The sequence below is a fragment of the Podospora pseudoanserina genome, chromosome 6, assembly GCF_035222485.1.
Source record: "Podospora pseudoanserina strain CBS 124.78 chromosome 6, whole genome shotgun sequence".
NCBI classification, from domain to species: Eukaryota; Fungi; Ascomycota; class Sordariomycetes; order Sordariales; family Podosporaceae; genus Podospora; species Podospora pseudoanserina.
This window is the reverse complement of record NC_085925.1, coordinates 3,799,432-3,817,413: the sequence shown is the minus strand read 5'-3', so window position 1 is coordinate 3,817,413 and position 17,982 is coordinate 3,799,432. Positions and strand designations below refer to the sequence as shown.

The 17,982-nt window shown below is 53.5% G+C and overlaps 6 protein-coding genes across 6 annotated transcripts; 4 read left to right on the top strand and 2 right to left on the bottom strand.

Annotated features, from left to right (window-relative positions):
• Positions 1-52: 52 nt before the first annotated feature.
• PRP22 (DEAH-box ATP-dependent RNA helicase prp22) lies at positions 53-3,995 on the bottom strand. The gene is made up of 4 exons (XM_062949470.1): positions 2,030-3,995; positions 1,717-1,977; positions 1,079-1,664; positions 53-1,024 (listed from the first exon to the last, which is right to left on the bottom strand). Exons 1-4 carry the CDS (start codon positions 3,838-3,840, stop codon positions 173-175), a joined length of 3,510 nt encoding a protein of 1,169 aa, XP_062798219.1. The 5' UTR covers positions 3,841-3,995; the 3' UTR covers positions 53-172.
• Positions 3,996-4,028: 33 nt separating this feature from the next.
• QC764_609910 (uncharacterized protein) lies at positions 4,029-5,452 on the top strand. Its single transcript, XM_062949469.1, has 3 exons — positions 4,029-4,336; positions 4,461-4,528; positions 4,584-5,452. Exons 1-3 carry the CDS (start codon positions 4,279-4,281, stop codon positions 4,938-4,940), a joined length of 483 nt encoding a protein of 160 aa, XP_062798218.1. The 5' UTR covers positions 4,029-4,278; the 3' UTR covers positions 4,941-5,452.
• Positions 5,453-5,711: 259 nt separating this feature from the next.
• Positions 5,712-9,065, bottom strand: QC764_609900 (uncharacterized protein). Its single transcript, XM_062949468.1, has 3 exons — positions 7,327-9,065; positions 6,862-7,240; positions 5,712-6,809 (listed from the first exon to the last, which is right to left on the bottom strand). The coding sequence occupies exons 1-3, from the start codon at positions 7,517-7,519 to the stop codon at positions 5,933-5,935; spliced, it is 1,449 nt and encodes a 482-aa protein (XP_062798217.1). The 5' UTR covers positions 7,520-9,065; the 3' UTR covers positions 5,712-5,932.
• QC764_609890 (uncharacterized protein) lies at positions 8,921-11,016 on the top strand. The gene is made up of 2 exons (XM_062949467.1): positions 8,921-9,550; positions 9,624-11,016. The coding sequence occupies exons 1-2, from the start codon at positions 9,483-9,485 to the stop codon at positions 10,795-10,797; spliced, it is 1,242 nt and encodes a 413-aa protein (XP_062798216.1). The 5' UTR covers positions 8,921-9,482; the 3' UTR covers positions 10,798-11,016.
• A 192-nt stretch (positions 11,017-11,208) lies between these two features.
• CLP1 (Cleavage polyadenylation factor subunit clp1) lies at positions 11,209-12,983 on the top strand (the record flags this gene model as incomplete). Its single annotated transcript, XM_062949466.1, has 4 exons — positions 11,209-11,447; positions 11,498-12,347; positions 12,404-12,664; positions 12,718-12,983. Exons 1-4 carry the CDS (start codon positions 11,412-11,414, stop codon positions 12,981-12,983), a joined length of 1,413 nt encoding a protein of 470 aa, XP_062798215.1. The 5' UTR covers positions 11,209-11,411.
• Positions 12,984-15,630: 2,647 nt separating this feature from the next.
• On the top strand, positions 15,631-17,836 carry GPR1 (G protein-coupled receptor gpr1; the record flags this gene model as incomplete). The annotated part of the gene is made up of 2 exons (XM_062949465.1): positions 15,631-15,872; positions 15,931-17,836. 2 exons carry the CDS (start codon positions 15,631-15,633, stop codon positions 17,834-17,836), a joined length of 2,148 nt encoding a protein of 715 aa, XP_062798214.1.
• Positions 17,837-17,982: the final 146 nt, after the last annotated feature.

Sequence of the window (17,982 nt, the reverse complement as noted above, 5' to 3'; positions counted from 1 at the left end):
TGCAGGCGTGCTCCCGAAGCAATACTTTTTACATGGCGGTTGTTGGAACCCCCTTAAAATGAAGAATTTTAACGGGTATCTTTTGGTTACCAACTAGTCAAACGCTCGAATAGAATGCATATGCTGTCTTGTCCAACTCCAGACTGATGATGCAAATAACAACCAACACCATCTAACCCCATGTTCCACCACCACCACCACCCCTGCCTCCTCTCTTCTGAGCGCTGAGACGCCAATCATCCTCCCCGCCATACCGGTTATGGAGCGGCTGTATCCTTTCTGCCGCCTTCCTCTTCGACAGCTTGTCTGTTGGTGCCAACTTGAAGAAGGTAGGCGCCGCGTCAATAAGCCACTTGGGCTCAATCGCCGTGGTGAAGTGCATGTACTCCCTGGTGGTGAGCACTAACGTGTGGTAAATCACCCATTCCGCCTGCTTCCCGAACAGCGCCGAGCTCGGGTGCAGGTACACGGGTGTGCCTTCTGTCAATGTCTTGTATCCCTCCTGAGGGTCCTTGCGGGCTGTGTTGCGGAAGAAACCGCTGCAGAGAGCTTGGCGGACCCTGTCTGTCTCGCGTCCACAGCTGACGATGGGGTGACGATGACGATTCATGATCTTGACGATCTGATCCCGCACATCCTTGGCACGGCGCATCGAACGGGCCTGAATGAAGTTCTCGTGACACCAGGTTGGAGAGAAGCCGTGATTCTTCCACGAGTTGTACACGTTCAACAGTGTCAGATGGTCGCCGTGTGGGTCGTGGAACTTGGCCTTCTTCTGGTCCGCTTGGTTTTGCTTGTCTTTTGGCCGGTAAAAGATGGTGGTGAGGTTGAGCATGGCAACAATGCTCACAACTTCATCCGAACAACCCTTATCGACTGAGGAGATCAAGACCTTGGAAAGAGAAGGCTCCATGGGGAAGTCGGCCATTTTTCGCCCGAGGCGAGTCAGCAGACCTTCGTCGTCCAGTGCTCCTAGGGCATAAAGCTCCTCCAAGGCTGTAAGCATAGTGTTGACGGGTGGAGGCTAAAGCACGGTTAGTAACCCAATAAGTCAAGCTGTGGGGTTGCAACAACATACATCCATAAAGTCAAAGCGGATAAGGTCGTTGATGCCCATGGCCTTGAGCATGAGGATAGTGTTGGACAAGTTTTGTCTTTGGATTTCGGGAATAGTCGTCGGAAGCATCTCGGACTGGTAGGCTGCTTCGGTGTACAGCCGGAAGCACTTGCCGGGTCCTGTGCGGCCGGCGCGACCTGCTCGCTGATTTGCCTGCGCTTGGGAGATAGGGGTGACAATGAGCGAGTCCATGCCGAGTTTGGGATCATAGGCGTTTTGTTTGACGAAACCAGGATCGATGACATAGTAAATATGATCAATCGTAATCGACGTTTCGGCAATATTGGTAGCAATGACGACCTTTCGGCTGCCAGGCGGTGCAGGGTCGAAAATCCTGCTCTGCATTTCGCTGGGAAGGGCAGAGTAAACAGGGAGAATGATGAGTTCCGGCACTGACGGTCCTAGTGCTTTCATGCGTTCAAACAAAATCTCACAGGACGTGTCGATCTCTTCTTGACCTGTCAAGAAAAGAAGAATATCACCCATGGGTTCGCTCAAGTGGATTTGCATGACGGTCGTCAGCGCAGCATCGAGATAATCAGATTCCCTAAAGATCGTTAGCACCCAACTCACATTGCACGTGGGAGATCCTGACTTACGGTTCACGAGAGTAGAGAATCTCGACAGGGAAGGTTCGTCCTGGAATGGTAAAGATGGGACAGGCATTGAAGTATTCGCTGAATTTATCGGCATCCAACGTAGCACTGGTGACGATGACCTTGAGGTCCTTCCGGCTCTTCATGGTCTTCTTCAACAAAGCAAACAGAACGTCTGTGGCAATAGTACGCTCGTGTGCTTCGTCCAACATGATGACTGAGTATCTCCGCAGTTCAGGGTCGATCAAAATCTCACGTTCCAACCTAGAGCATGTCAGCAGCTATTGGGGTGCTAAACAAATGGGCATCAACTTACATGCCGTCCGTCATGTACTTGATCTTTGTCGCCGGGCTGGTTACATCCTCGAATCTGATTGTGTACCCGACCTCCTCACCCAGTCGACAGCCAACCTCCTCAGAGACACGCTTGGCAACCGAAACGGCAGCTACACGACGAGGCTGCGTGCAGCCAATAATGCCATTGCTGGTAAAGCCGGCCTCGGCCAGGTATTGGGTAAGCTGAGTGGTTTTTCCGGAGCCAGTCTCACCAACGACAATCAGAACTTGGTTCTCTCTGACAGCGTTGATCAGTTGTTCCCTGAAAGCGAAGACAGGCAAAGACTCTCGCTGCTCCTTGATGGTCATGTCGGACCTTTTGCCCGTGGGCTGATCCTTGGGCACCACGGCCCTCTTCCATTCGGGTACAGAATCAGACTCTGCTTGGGTTGCCTGGGCACGCCGTCGCAAGTCGCTAGCAAATTGTCGGTTCTCGGGATTAGCCATTGGATCCTGCCATTGGGACAAATCGACCTTTGTCTTTTGCTGCTGTTCTTCGGCTTCCTGCTGCTTCATCTCCTTTCTTTCCTTGGCAAGGTTGGTGCCGGCCATAGCGGCACGATTCATGGAGCCATCTGGGGCCTTGACAACGCGGATGGGTGATAGCTCGAGAGACTGTTTGGTCTGTCCGGCCAGAAATGGGGGTTCTTCGTCACGTATCTCGATGTCGACGTCCTCTTCCAACTCCATCTGCCCTGTACCGTCAAGGGTTGACTTGTACTCTTCCTCCAAATCTGGGTAGTCTGAGGCCTTTGCGATTCCAGCAGCAATCATTTGTCGAATCTCCCATCTTTCAGGCGAGGTCATTCTCTTCTTCTGCTGCCGGGCAATAGCAGTCGCCATGAACGAACCTGTCGGGTCGTTTCCTCCTGTTGGTCCACCACCCAGAGCCATCATATTGGCACCCGATCCCATCCTTATTTGGGGTGCCATATCCACGCCTGTCTCCTGGTCGATATCCTTCATTGACAAGCCTACCCTGTTGCCCTCAATCTTGACAACTTTGACCTTGACATTTTGCCCTCGCGTCACGACATCTTCTGGGTGGTTGACTCGCTGACCAAACGCCGAGATGTGCACCAAGCCGTCAACCTTCCCCTTCACACCATGAATGTTGACAAAAGCGCCAAAGTCCTTTACACCTGTGACATGACCGTCGTACACCTTGTTGAGCTGTGGAGTATCGTCGAGATCGCGGGGAGGTGGCCGTCGATACGCATCGTCGTCGTCTCGGTAGCGGTCATTTCTCTGACGTCCTCGTTGTGGAGACCTCGATCGGGATCTGGATCGTGACCTGTACCTGTCCTTGCGTTTTCGTCTCGAGTCCTCGCGGCGGTCATCTGGTGTTCTGCTTCGTTTCCTCGGCGGTCTTTCTTTATTGCCATTCGATGGTTTTGGCGCAAGGCTCTCGAGCATGGCGAATGTGTCATCGATAGCTTCCACTTCTACCTCCTTGTCGGGAATCGCAAGCCCTTTGAAGACCTTGGTAGTCTCTTCAGCGGATCGATCATGGCGCTGGCTGCTGTCGTCGTTGGTTCGGTTCTGTTGTCCTTTGAACTTTGGATGCATAGTCCTGACTAGCCTGTCTATGCTATCGACCAAACTCGGCGGGAAATCGCTGGCACCGACCGAGGCCAGCTTGGCCTTGAAGCCATCGAGAGAATCGCATTCGAGGCGCTGGGCGATGAGGAACTCGGCCAGTGTTTTTTCGCTAACGCCTAGATGGTTTTGCAATTCCGACGTGATCTTGGAAACGAGCGAAAGCAGCTCGAGGGACTCCAAGTCGTCCATTTTGTTGGTATGGGTTGGATAGTCTGAAGCCAAGGTGATGGATCACCAAGAGCTGTTGGAAGTTTGAGCACCACCTATCGCATGCTCCAAATCAAGGTCGCGTCGCTCGCGCTGGAGATTCTGCCATCAATTTCCCGACCGCCTTTTGAAGCAACCCTAACCCTCCCAAACCTTCTTCCCCAGGCACGCCACTCCAATGTCCAAGCCCAGACCAAAAACGGTCAAGCGTCATGCAAGTTACGCAAGCTCCCCCTGGCACAGCTGACCTCTCGGACCCATATTCTTGCATCACTGACGCAGCTCCACGCCCTCGAACCATCATCACCCGAACACACCACTTCTTGTCATTCCTCAGATTCCTCACCAGAACACCGAATTCTACACTACAACAAACACACTCACTTCTCCAACAAAGCCCTCTTTTACCTATCCATTGCCATGTGCTCGACCGACCTCTTCCTCGGCATCCTGGCCATCCTCTTTCCCCCGCTCCCAGGTACGCGAACCCTGCCCCACCACTATGTCATGTCATGATGGTTGCCTTTCGCGCTGCGTCAACACCATGGCGATAAATCACAACGGTCAACAGTTCAAAACTAACGATACTTTTTACTCACTAGTTTGGGTAAAGCGCGGAATTTGCTCTGCCGACTCCCTAATCAACATCCTCCTTCTCTGCTTGGGTTTTGTAAGTCGCCTCCCCCGATCTAGCTCCATGAATCACTCTCCTAACCATCCTTAAGATCCCTGGCCTAATCCATGCCTGGTACATCATCGCTAAGTACCCCGACATCCCCTACGACTACGACTACCAAGCCCCCTCCAACGCCGAGCACGGCCGCGTCTACGTCTTTGTCCACGACAACAACCACCGTCAAGGCCACCCTCACCAAGGTCAACCCCGTCTCCAAAACCAGCAACCCAAAGCCCATCCTCAGCCAAACTACGGCACCACAGCCCACAACAACAACAACCACAGCAGTGGCCACGAAGAGGGCGTCGCCCCTGCCGCTGGCCCCTCCTCAGGTGGTCCTCCCCCAAGTTACGCCCAGGTTGTCGCCCAAGGTCCCGGAGACCACAAGGTTCAGACCCAAGATTAGAAGTTTCGTCTTCCTTCTTACCACAGTTTCACTCCATCTCTTCAACGGAACGCAACCACCGCTGCTGCCAAGGTCACAGCAACAATCAACCCGATCAAATGGTGGGACTGGACCTAGGATGTCCCAGATGAGTCGGATCTCCCCATGCCGCCACGGTGCTCGCGGCCTTGTTGCGCGGAGGACTGGAGGGGAAGTGTGACCTGGAGCAGGAGAAACTCGAGGGCTGGTGACGCCACCACGGCTTCGGGTTGGCGTACACGCAGAGGTAGCAGGAGGGTGAGCTGGATCCCGTGGAGGGGAAAGCTCTGGTGATTTCTTTGGACACGGTGCTTTGATGTTTTGGGTTTGGGCGGCTTCTTTTGTTTCATTTTGGTCAGGCGTCTACGTTATGGGGTTATGGATGGGCTGGGTGGCACGATGGGATGGATGTATGACAAATGCAAGAAGGTTGAAACGGAACCGCTATAGGCTTGTGTAAGTAGGTATGTACAGGGTACAAAACGAATATCATGACACCTTGAGCGACCTCTCTTCCAGGACTTCAGTGTCTTGGATTTTTCTTGAGCGATGGTGCCGATTAAAACAGCATGACGCTGTCCATTATATGGAGTTGAAAAGTTTCATATCAGTCACTCTTAATCTCAGATGCCTTTGAACAAACAAACATGGAAATGCTACCTATAGGTCTCTGTGTAGCTTCAAATATTGAAATGAACAGACGGTTATCGACTTGTTCACCTATTAACCTTTGCAACAGCAGTCACATTTTCGCTCCCTGTTCACATCCTGATCACGTTCAGGTCACCGGAAGCAGGACTCATGAAGATGGCATTTCTCAACGCACTAAACTCAAGTTCTTGTCCCGAACCCTAACCCGAAGTCAACGCCATGCCTCTTCATATTTCCATCGCAGATTCCCATTCATCTCCATACGATGTAACCCCAACGCCATCCATTCCCCCTTTTTTGCATCGAAAGTACCCCAAAAGGAATCAATCATCCGCCTCATCCTCACCCACCGCCAACTCAAGCAAATCATGCCTATCATGAATACTAGGCCCAGGTCTCTCATTCGGCACCGGCTCCTTCCAATACCTCATCAAATCCTGTGGCAAGAACGTATAAAAGCTCGGCTTGATTCCCTTGACATAGCGAACCACCTTGAAGGTCCCACCCCCAGGAAAAGTGCAAGTCGAAACCCCAATCGTCAGCTTCATGCCCACCCTCAGCTGCTCAAGAATCAGCTCTTCAAGAATAAACGAGGACTCCTCCTTGGCTTCTTCATCGGTGAGCTTGTCAGTGACGTCCCACCCGTCTAGGACAATAACTGGGTGACCTTGCATTGTGCCACAGGCCTGGATGGCAGGGGCGGATGGGTTGGACTTTCTGAGGTGCTCGCTGACGACGGCTACCCTTTGACGCATCTCTTTTGTGGGTGGGGTGATGGATGTGATCTCAAAGGTGCGCTCGATAGGGTTGGTCACCTCCATAGCGTTGACATTGGGCGTGCTGCTACCACCAAGAGTGGGTAGGACCAAAGTCGCGATGAGAGCCACGGTGTGGAGGGCATGGTTGCGGTCAAGATCCTTGTTGTCAACAAGAAGAGAAATAGCATCGCCGTCCTCTTCCTCGCAGTGGAGTGCCGCAACCGAGCGGTTGAAGGCACCCGGAACCAGTTCCAAAGCGTTGCTCACGAGACCAATCTCCTCAAAGGCTTGGTCACAAAGCTTGATGGCTCTGTTGATATCGTCGGCGTGCTCGGGGCAGACATCATGGAGGATCAGATACTTGAGAAAATTCTGGATGGTGTTCGAGGCGATCCAGATCATTTCCATCTCGCCGCCAGACATGTCAAGGACTTTGTGAGACCTGGTTGGGTTAGTCAATACCACCCAACACCCGAAAGCAACAAAACACTCACATGAACCCAGCTACAACCCCCGTAAAGTCCACATCCCAATGCTCAGAACTGGCCGGATGATAGAACCGACCACCACCCTCCCCCCCACGATGAATCACATCATCCGACACCATGTCCCTCAGCTCGCCCTTGGTAGACTCCCGGATCAGGTCATCAGGCAGCTTATCCGCCCCCTGGAACTGGCGAGCAGTGGCATCGACACCGCCAAGAATGAGGTACTGAGTAAAGACCTGGTTTCGGACGGCATCCAGGCGGCGCCGGGCACGGTACCGTTGGATGCCCTCTTCGATGCGCTCCACAAAGGAACGGTCGGGAGAATAAATCAGGTTCTTCTCGTCCCAAGCCTCGGCGGGAGTTATCACCGGCTCGCAGTAATACTCTGTGATGGATGTGAGCTACATGGCATTACAAAAAGGTTGGAGTGTATAAGGATGGTGCACAGCCACCTGGACAGTGTCGACTCACCCTCAAACCCGGTCGGCTTGGTGGCCTTAGATTTCTTTTTCTTCTTCTTCTTCTCCTTGCCCTTGTCGTCAGGCTTGCCCACCGTTGCTCCATTGAATAGCTTTGTCTGTTCAGAGATATCCGGGATCTTGGCATCATGGCTCCCGTAGACCTGGTCGCCGATCGAGGCGGTGCCTGTCGGCAAGGAGTCCATGATTGCTGGGATACGGCTGCAAAGTATTGAGGACGAAGGGGTCGGGTGAGGGAAATGTGGCCGGGTTGCCCGAAGAAGAAAGGCTGGAATGAGAAAAGAGGCTTAGAGATGTGATATCGACGCGAGATCCTGCCCTCTGAATTCAAAAAACAAGAGATTGAATGGGGAATGTTCTGCGAAGGCAACAACCTGGAAACAAACAGGCGGGGCGGAAGAGTTGCTCTGAGAGTTGCGAGGAAGGAGCTCAGGCCAGTCACGTTGATAATACACCGTAGACTTTGCACTTACTCCAAGGTATTAATAGCCTGGTAAATTCTGCCCAGTTTCATCTCCTGTAACTGGAAGCTTCGCTTTGGGAAGGAGCTACCAGAGGCAAGTGCGATAAGATGGAATGACAGATGGTGATATCGGAGCAATCTGGATCCACATCCGAGATGCCAACCTTAACATTCTCTTGCAAGCACGGTATTAGGCAGCCATTGCAGCCTGTAGAGAAGCCGTGTGTTTGCTGACTCCCCGGTGTTTCGTTTGTTCCATGTCAAGAACTGTCAAACCACCTCAGCGGTTGCTCTCTTGGGTGAGTTTTGACCTCATCTTCAGAGGCCACCAAATCCCAAAAAGGAAACCTCTGCTCTCGTTATTGACGATGGCAGGGACCCTAAAAGCGCCAATCTCCGCAATGTTTCATAGAAATAACTCTCTTTGCTTTCTCTCAAGACATCGTCAAAGATGTTGGTGATGTTCTGCTTGGAGGAGGCCTGTCGTCAAACGGTCCACAAAACTAATGCATGCAAGCGACCCAACTGCCGGCCATCAGCTCACTCACTTCCGCTGCACTAACAATTCTTGGTGGGTACGCTATGCAAAACCTGGTAAGGCGCTGGCAAGACAGCTGAATGGCGGGGCCTCCAAGCAAGTTCAGCACCATCTGAACGGAAAACCGGCCATCTTGCAACTTGCTGAACTTTTTGATGATACGATCCAAGATGTAAGGTAGTAGGGAGGTATCCGTAAGCCTCGAAGATACGAGTAAAAAATGATTCACGGTATCGCCTTGCCATCGCAGAGGAACTCCGCGTGGTGTTTCTGGAAGGGTGAATGACACCCACCATGATCTTGTCGAGTCCGTATCAGGAGACACTGCGAGATGGGAGATCCTGTCTGACAGGTTGATAGCCTAGGTATGCAGGTCATGCCATGACCCGAATCCACGTTGCCTCTGCAGGACGCTGCGGTCAGCAGGGAAAATGATGAATGGACAAGCCTTTCACAAGGCAGATTTCGGAAGGTAAAGGTAGGAAGGGGGTTGCCCTGTGTATGGGCCGTGGCTGGACAGGACGCCTCTGGTGCCGAAGGTTGTGCCTGTATACGTGTGTTTCCGCCCCCCGAGGACCGCCACAGCCCGCGGGGAGCGGTGTTGATGATTTGACGGGAGACATTCACAGTTAGGGCGAGTGGGCGCAGTGACGAACAAGTCCTCCCCGACCCCTGTTTGCAGTCTGCATGAAGAGGACCCTGAGGGATGCCATTGGTTGCCCAATCCTTTGGCGTTGGCGAAGCGATCCACTATTGTGAGTGCGGAGAGACCCCTCATGAGATGGGATGCGCTTTGGGAGTTGGAGGTTGGCAATGCGCTCCGCCTCTGCGATGCGCCGACCACCAACCCCCATGCCGTTCCCCCCCCCCGATCCGCAAAACTCCGCGTCTTGTAGAAAATGTCCGCTTTTCCCATCTCATTGACCCGCTGCTTTCCTTCAACCAACATCTCCAGAGACCATCATCGACCCTTGTTTTATGTTTTGACAGACCGACGCACCTCGATGCACCCAGCTCTCACAATTGCGGCCCGACCCCTCCCCCCAATACAAATAGGCAGCCCGCAGGCAAATCCACACACATTTGATTCGCATTTTCTCCTTGGAAATTCTGCGATCATAGAGAATCGTCCCAAAGAATCGCCAAAATGATTAGCAACAGAGAGATCCCCAAGCACGCTGATTTGCAGCCCTACAACTTCGCCGTCGCTGGACAGTAAGCGCACAGCCCTGCCTCGTCGCGCGCGCATGGCGCAAAGGTAACTGACGAACATGTTTTTTTTGTATAGCGATGGCACACTCTGCGATCCCGAAGGCGAGCTCTTCATCAAGCCCTGTGTCCAGCAAGAAATCGACTTTTACGAAAAGGCCTTCAAGGATCACCCCGCCTTTGCCGACTTGATGCCCGAGTATCTTGGCACCCTCGTCCTGAACGACGCATCCGATGTCCACGATATCGAGGAGCAGATCCCCGCGGCTGTTGAGCATATGACCCAGCACTTCAAGGAGGAGGCTGTCCGCATGGCCAAGCAACACGCTGCCGACGTCGCGGCGGCCGAGGCTGCCAAGGAGGCAGATGCGCTGGCTGCTAGCAAGGACAATGTCTCCTGGAAACCCAACAAGAGCCGCAAGATTGCCACGGACAAGTCAGTGGTGTTGGAGAATGCTGCCTACGGGTTCAAGCGCCCCAATATTTTGGACGCCAAGCTTGGTCAGAGACTTTGGGCAGACGATGCGCCCATGGAGAAGCGCAAGCGGTTCGACGAGATCACCAAGGTCACCACAAACGGATCGCACGGTTTTCGCATCGCGGGCATGCGCGTATACAAGGGGGGGGAGAACCCAGACGAGTGGGACCAGGAAGGCTACAAGGTCTATAACAAGGACCATGGCAGGCTGGTGGTCAACAAGGACAACGTTGTGGATGAGATTCGCAAATTCATCTTTAACCCGCGAGCGAATATCGACGAGGACCTTGGGCGGGCTGTGGCCGAGGCTTTCGTCAACGACCTGAAGAGAGTGGAACAGGTCCTTGCCAGCTCAGAAACAAGAATGTACTCGGCCAGTCTGCTGTTTACATTTGAAGGAGACGGTGATGCGCTCAGGGCGGCCATCGAGAACCAAACGCCAACAACCCCACCAAAGGAGGCTACCGAGAAGGAACCTGTTCCCCTCGCGTCCCGCGTTGACAGCGGCATCGTTATGGACGGTGAAGGAGAGATTATCCTGCCGCAGGGGAATGGTACCACGATTAATGGAGTCATTGAGGGAGACGTCAAGGTCCTCCAGCTCGCCGGGGAGGCGGAGAGCGATGACGAAGAGTTTGCCTCACTGCCAAAGATCTACTCGCTCAAGCTGATCGATTTTGCGCATGCCACCTGGGTTCCTGGGCAAGGACCAGATGAGAACAGCCTTTTTGGCGTTAGAAGTCTTATCAAGATTTTTGAGGAGTTGACGAAATAAAAGGGAAAAAAGACCATAGACGAATTCCGGCGCATAGAAAGAGTGGTGCATATGCATATGGGAATCTCATGATAATGACCGGGGGAAAGGTAAACATGATCTCGGGATCTTGGAGACAGATAGCGTTGAATTTCGAATACCCACTTCCGTACATTTCAGCGCAGATTTACTCTTCTCAATCTTTTGGTTCAGTCTGTGTCACATTTCGGGAATGTTAAATGCGAAGTTGTTGCGCGCAGAATGTAGAATTATTCCCGTCTGAGAAGAAGGTACGGCTGCCATCCTCATGTGTCGAAGAGCTTCGTAGCAATAGCTCATTCTCCAGGCTGACCAATCAAGACGTCCCGTTTTCCTGCTGATGTTGAAGACATTAGAAAAGTGAGTCTGTCCAAGGCCTTTCGTTGTGTGGGTCCTGGATGACGGGAAAGCAGAGCCCCCACTAATAACCGCTAAATTTCCAGCCCTGCAGCCCTACGCTCAGCTCTCCTTCCAGCACTCAACGCTAAATAGAGCTCAGGCGTCAAACGCGTCTCCCAGCAAAAAAACCACCCTACGAGCATCTCGCATCGAATCTTTCATCTTGCTGGGAACCTACCATCCAAATTCCAGCCACAATGTCCATCCCCGGCCTAGGGCACATATCGGCCCAGGTATGTCTCTTAGGTCTCCCCCTCCAACCATTTACTAACACTCTTCCCAGCAAGCCTCCCTCCCATCAACCCGCACTCTCACCCTCCACCCCTTCTCCGAATGGCGCTTCCAAATATCCCCCACTTCCACCGCCACCTGCCGACTGCTCTCCGGAACCGCCGAGCGCGACGGCACCGAGCTCGCCCAGACAAAAACCTACAACCTCACCCGCTGCCGCTCCAAGATCGTCACCTTCACGGGCGCCACGCTCGAAATAACGGGTGAATTCGAGTCTGAGCACGTAAAACACTACCCCCATTCTGCCGACTCGCCTTTTGTCGCCTATCTGAACTTGCACTTCCTCCTCCAGGCACGGAGGTCGCAGAGCAGCAGTGGGAGTGGTCATGGGCCGAGGGTTATGATCTGTGGCCCGCCGGCGAGCGGGAAGAGCTCGCTGGCGAAGATGCTGATTGGCTGGGCGACGAGGCAGGGGGAGCAGCCTGTGCTGGCGACGGTGGATCCGAGGGATGGGATGTTGGCTTTGCCGGGGACGTTGTCGGCGGCGGTGTTTGCTACGGTGATGGATGTGGAGGACCCGGAGGGGGGGGTTGGGGTGGGGTGTACCCCGTCTAGTGGGCCGAGTGCGGTGCCGGTGAAGTTGCCGGTGGGGTATTATTTTGGGAGGGAGAGGGCGGAGGATGATGAGGGGCTTTGGAAGGATCTGGTGAGACGGTTGGGGAGCTCGGTGAGGGCGAAGACGGGGGGGGATCAAGGGGTGAGGAGGGGGGGTGTGGTTGTTGATACCCCGGCCGTAGAGGTGAGGAAGGGGGAGGTGAAGGTAAAAGGGGAGGATGGAGAGGAAGAGAGGGAAAGGGGGGGAGGGGTGGAGGGGTTGATGCACGTCATTAGAGAATTTGCTGGTAGGTTGGGTGTGAAACGAAGAAAAGGGGAGAAGAAGGCTGACGTGGTGATGCAGTCAATATCGTTATCGTGCTTGGGTCACCAGACTTGGAAGCTGAGTTGAGACGCCGGGATAGGAAGACACCACTAGGGGAGCCGATTGAGATTGTGAATCTTGACAAACCTGATGGAGTGGTGGAACAAGACAGACAGCATCTGCTCTCGTCACGCAAGGCTCTGATCAAGGACTACTTTTTTGGCGATTCCAAGCGAGCTCTTAGTCCTTCGGTGCAGTCGTTTGGTTTTGACGACGTCGTGATCTTTAGGGCCGTTGATGGTAAGCGTCCTGGATCTGAATCATCATACATACAACAGCTAATACATGAACAGCCATGGATCTCGACGACCCGAACCAGGTTCTGGAGCGCGCAGAGATCTCAGAGGAAATGTCACACTGGACACTGGCGGTCATGGATGCCTCGGTCAATGACCCCCTGGAGACAATACGACAGGCGCCTGTCATCGGTTGGGTTTGCGTATCGGACGTGGACAAGGACAGGCGGAGACTGAAGATACTGTCTACGGTTAGCGGCCGGTTGACTCGGCCGATGGTCTGGGGACGGTGGCCGGAGCCGTATGTCAACCTGTTGGGTTAGAGAAATTGACGGTAATACAAGCAAAGGCCATCTACAATACATATTGTCTCATGGTTCCCACTATGTCTTTCTCCCATTATGTCTTTCTCTAGTCTTACTCCGGCAAGGCGGCTAGTTCGATGGACAGGGCGGCCATTGAATCCGAAGCAGATCAATTTCAAGGTTCTTATGACGGACTGCCTCCTTCGGGGTGACTAGGTGTATATTGTATTTGCACAAATCCCCTTCTCTTCCTTATCGTCTTCGTTTATATGAAGTTGCTATGACGCGGGCTGTGATGGATGTCTCGAGGGATTGCCCTTGCTTCGCCAAGCGAACGTTGTGTGGCCAATGCCATCCCAGTTAGGAAGGTCGATGAGCTTAACCAGACTGCCGGATCCTTTCATGCCACACCTATATTCAACGTCAATGTTCAAGCATTCAGGGTCTTTTCCCACATCTGTTGCTTCATATCCATCTCAAAAGTCAAACGCCTCCTCGCACAATTTACCTACACCTAGCCACGGGCAAGGGGAGACCACGAAGCAGGCCTCACCAGCCATCTTCACCCTGGCATGTTGGTTTCCCCGCCCAGCAACAAACCTGGAAAACGCCAATGCTCCTGCAGCGGGACAAAATGCAGGAAACTCTCCATGCAGGCAGCGGGAATGTCAAACAAAACTGGGGTGGCAGGGTCCAGCCGGTGAACCAACCCAGCCGCAGACGGGCAAGCAGTAGGAATGTCAGTTCCGGCGTACATTTGGGCTGGACGGATGACACGTCGCCCGAGAGAGAGGCAGTTTTCTTCTTATGGCATTTGGATTTCAAAAGTCAAACGCCATGCGGGGTTTCCCTCTCCCACTGCCAAAAATGCCAAATCGGTTTGTCGGGAGCAATCTCCGAGAAAGGATCGCTTGAACAAGTTTTTTTTGCGTCAGCAAAGCGCGTCAAAAATGTGATACTAGCAGAATTCTCTTACGGTATTCCCCACCGTACCCAGGAGAGACGATATTTTCCGAGCTGCTGGTTTGTAACAGAAAAAACCAACCCGTCATCTTCACTTTCGTACGATGGTGTGTTCAAACCTTTTTAGGCCAGGGCGGAAAAACTCACCCCGGCATGATGAATTGGGTTCAACGGCGGCGGGAGCCCCCGCGATGCACAGACCGCCCAGGGCAGAGAGGCGGTTCAAGGAGGGCACGGATCAAGCAGATCTCCGAGGGCCTGGAAATCCATCGTGTCATATGCTCTCTTTTCTCCCAACAGGTACTTTTTCATCTCTTGAGACATGGGCCTCGATAATGGCAAGCCGAAGCAGAAGTCTTCAGGCACGGCGACGCCTTGACAAAAGCAGGTTGTTCCCTCGGCAGCACTTGGAGCTTATGCGTCCGGTTGGCTGGTCGGGCCAATGGCTGGGCATTCTTCCAACACCCACACACCCACTTCACTACGACTCCGCAAAGCCAAGAGCCCAAGCAGATCTCGGTCTCGCTTGTCATTGACGGCCGCTCGCGGCTCATCATGCGCCAGATCGAGAGCGCCCCGATAAATTACCCTGCGGGTGATCCCACCATCCGGTCCCGTCACCTGGACTGGTGCCAACCTGAATTCTTGGAATGTCAAGGCATCACGGACGACTTTATGGTAGATGACCTCATGGCCATCCTCATCAATCAGCGGGCAGTGGAGAAGCTCACCTACTGGCAAGGAGGGAGACATTCACACACTGGAGATGGGACTCTGGTAGGTCTGTCGCTTCTCACTTTTCTTTTCTCTGCGGCGCCTGCACAGCCAGTCACTGTGAACCACATTTTGTGACGTGGGCTGAGAAGAGTGTGACCGGTCTCGCAAAGAGCAAATGACACCCCCACCCGTCCCAAAGTTCCATTCCCTCTCTCTGATCGCAGAGAGAGAGGGAGCCTTTTCTTTTGTGTGTGCTACTGTTCAGAGTTGAGTTGTGGTCAGAAAGCAACTCCGGGGAGCCAATCCCGACCCAGGTCCATGTCCTGGATATGATCATGTTGATCGCTTCCACCTCGACCGCCCCACGGCCCATCGTTCCTTGTTCCGGGCGCCTGCCACCTACCCAGGTGTACATTTTTGTATTTCTTTTTTTCCGGACAGATTCGCTTTTCATTTCCTTGGGGCTGTTTTTTGATACCCATCTTGTTTGTGATGCCGCATGCCCGTGTCCCTTGAGAAAGGTTCCAAGTTCCGAAGGTCTCTGGTCTTTTGCCAAGCTGTGTGCTGCGTAGGCGAGTCAACAACAAACATTCCACCGCTCGCGGCTGCCGTCAACTATCTCCTGGCCAATTCCTTTTCTTTCTTTGAAAACAGCTTTTTTACCGGCCTTGTGTTGGTCCACTTTGCCTCCCCAGGCACTTCATACCTCGTACCTTATATCCTCGGTAGTTGGAAGCCACACCTCTGCTCACTCTTCCCTTTTCTACTCTTTTACGACACCCGCAGTTCTGGCTGCATTTCAGCATCACCTCTTTCTATCTTGGGTCCATGGACCCTCGACTCTAGGGAACCTGCTCGGCGACGTTTGCTGACCACCACCACCACCGAAGCCGACGACCCAACCCCAACCAAATATGTGCCGCCGCCTTCATGGACATCATATTCAACGGTAGCTGGACCTCTCGTCTAGCCAGTGGGTGGAAGGATGGTTTTTTTCTCTGCCATGATGGAGCTTCTCCACGGCTCGTCTCCAGCGAGCGTACGGAGCTCCGTGCCGGTCGAGCTGATGTCACCGATCACGAGCCGATACGTGGCCGATGACCAACACACAGAACACACAGTCTACATCCTGACAATATTGTCTCTCACCTTTGCTTCGGTCAGCGTCGTCTCGACATTATCCACCCTCTACTGGTTTGTCAAGATGAGGCGAAGTTTCCGGCACGAGCAAGTGCCCATCCACGTTTGGTTCAGTTATTGGAACATGGACTAACAGAGAATGCAGGTTGATCTTGTTGCTTGTCCAAAGTGACTTTGTCAAGTCCGCCGCCTTCGTTGTCTTTCCGCTTGTCAGCTTATATCACGGGACCATCGAGTCGGATTCAGCTTTCTGCCAGTTCAGCGGCTTTGCCCTCGCCATCGGCATCGAATCCTCAGATGTCGCCATTCTACTCATTGCGCTGCATTCCGTCATGTATATATTCCGACCGAAATCCGGCCTCTACCCTTACCGACACTTGGCATACTCGGTCTTTTACCTGTTTCCAGTTTCCACCGCTTGTTTGGCTTTTATCAATGGCAACGGGTTTGAGAATGTGGGACACTACTGCTACCTCCGGACCGACAATGGTTGGTCCAGGCTGGCACTGAGCTGGATACCACGGTATCTGATATGTGCCAGCATCATTGGTATATACGCTTTTATTTACATCTACATCAGGAAGCGGATGGACGACTATGGGAGAAGGAGTTCCACTAGTCTGCCGCCTCCACGGCAAATGAGCGGTGCGGATCAAACATATCAGCAACCAGACGGACACCAGCGACAGCTCAGCTCCCCCGCATTAACGCTACCGCGAATCTCTTACCACGGACTTATTCCATCGACACCCAGTTCGAAACGAACCTCTACTACTGACACGATCAACCTCGTGAAGACGCGACAAATGTCCGCATCCTCCGTCGGCACGTTGCGGGTGGAGGACACAGGAAACACCGAGTCCTCTTTTGCGGGTGGTTCCCCGTCTAGAACACCGGTTTCTCAGCCCAGGCGGTCGATCCAATGGAACTGGGGCGGCTTCAACCAGGCAACCACATCACCAGACGTGTCAATCGACGACATGCAGGACCCTCTGTCGGTGGTGGATCCAGGCTTACCCTCACCGCCACCGGCGGCTCACGCGGCCTCTCCTGTCTCCGCCGTCCCAATAGCAGGGCAACAGTCTCTCCGGCGCGCCACGGTGCTCGGCGATCCATACCCAGCATCCTCACCGAGTGACACTTTCTTCGACCGACCTCTCTACGCGACCGCCCCCGGCAGTCTCGACCCTGCCGGGGGGCATTCTCGCTATAGCACCAGCACCTCGAGAGCGACCAACAACAGCAAACGGGTCCTCTCCCTCCCTAACATCTTTACTATGCTCCGCCGCGGACCCTCCAACCGTTCCTCCGCCGCGGGCACACTTTTGTCGGGTGGAACTCGCACAACAACACAGACCAACACGGCGGGAAACTATCCCGTGGGGGCGACCTACCTTAACGCCTCCACTCTAGCGTTTGAGCCCGCCGGCGGCAGCGACGTGAGCAAGAACCGGGAGAAAATCCGCCGCCAATTACGGTCACTTTTCGTATATCCTCTCGTGTACATGATCATCTGGACCTTTCCCTTTGTGAGCCACGTCATGGGGTATGATGACTCGGTCAAGAGGAACGACCCGCAGTGGTTACTGATTCTGGGGATTCTGAGCCTGAGCGTGCAAGGAATGGTAGACTGCATGCTTTTTGCGGTGAGGGAGCAGCCGTGGAGGCATGCGAGTGGACGAAAGGTGGGGGAGGTGGTGAGGAAGCGGTTGGGGTATTATTTTGGGTGGGCGGGGAGTAGCACGAAGGCCGGGGGGGGGACCACGGCGGGCAGAACGAGGGAAGAAATGCTGGTGGATGGGAGGTTGGCGAGGGAAAGGAGGGAAGGAGAGATTTTGAGTGAGAGGCGGGCTATAAATAGGGGGGTTAGGGCGGTTCATGCACGGGAGAGGGAGTGGTGGGATGTGGATTTGGAGAGGATAGGGATAGATAGTGATGAGGAGGAAGACGAGCCGGAGGGGGAAGAGATGACGGCGAAGTCAACGCCGATGAGGGTTCATTCTGGAAGGAGAAGGGAAAGAGGGGAGAGGAGTCACAGTGCGGCGGTTTGAGGGTTACAGGGTGCATTATTCATTTTTACCGAGGTACATGGGGAGGTTTTTTAGGGGTGGTTAATGCATTCAGCTTTTTTTCTTTGTCTTTTTTTTTTTGGGGGTTTGTTGTGTTTTCATGGGTCAAATGGCGTTATAAGGGCAAA

What these genes read in the sequence shown, in the direction of transcription:
- QC764_609910 (XM_062949469.1), top strand. Translation starts at nt 4,279, where the DNA reads ATGTGCTCGACCGACCTCTTCCTCGGCATCCTGGCCATCCTCTTTCCC. An exon ending in CCTCTTTCCCCCGCTCCCAG is followed by an intron (nt 4,337 to 4,460) that starts GTACGCGAACCC and finishes TTTACTCACTAG; the next exon opens with TTTGGGTAAAGCGCGGAATT. An exon ending in TCCTTCTCTGCTTGGGTTTT is followed by an intron (nt 4,529 to 4,583) that starts GTAAGTCGCCTC and finishes ACCATCCTTAAG; the next exon opens with ATCCCTGGCCTAATCCATGC.
- QC764_609900 (XM_062949468.1), bottom strand. Translation starts at nt 7,519, where the DNA reads ATGGACTCCTTGCCGACAGGCACCGCCTCGATCGGCGACCAGGTCTAC. An exon ending in CAAGCCGACCGGGTTTGAGG is followed by an intron (nt 7,241 to 7,326) that starts GTGAGTCGACAC and finishes CATCCATCACAG; the next exon opens with AGTATTACTGCGAGCCGGTG. An exon ending in GGGGTTGTAGCTGGGTTCAT is followed by an intron (nt 6,810 to 6,861) that starts GTGAGTGTTTTG and finishes TAACCCAACCAG; the next exon opens with GTCTCACAAAGTCCTTGACA.
- PRP22 (XM_062949470.1), bottom strand. Translation starts at nt 3,840, where the DNA reads ATGGACGACTTGGAGTCCCTCGAGCTGCTTTCGCTCGTTTCCAAGATC. An exon ending in ATTCTCTACTCTCGTGAACC is followed by an intron (nt 1,665 to 1,716) that starts GTAAGTCAGGAT and finishes AACGATCTTTAG; the next exon opens with GGAATCTGATTATCTCGATG. An exon ending in TCCGCTTTGACTTTATGGAT is followed by an intron (nt 1,025 to 1,078) that starts GTATGTTGTTGC and finishes ACCGTGCTTTAG; the next exon opens with CCTCCACCCGTCAACACTAT.
- QC764_609890 (XM_062949467.1), top strand. Translation starts at nt 9,483, where the DNA reads ATGATTAGCAACAGAGAGATCCCCAAGCACGCTGATTTGCAGCCCTAC. An exon ending in AACTTCGCCGTCGCTGGACA is followed by an intron (nt 9,551 to 9,623) that starts GTAAGCGCACAG and finishes TTTTTTGTATAG; the next exon opens with CGATGGCACACTCTGCGATC.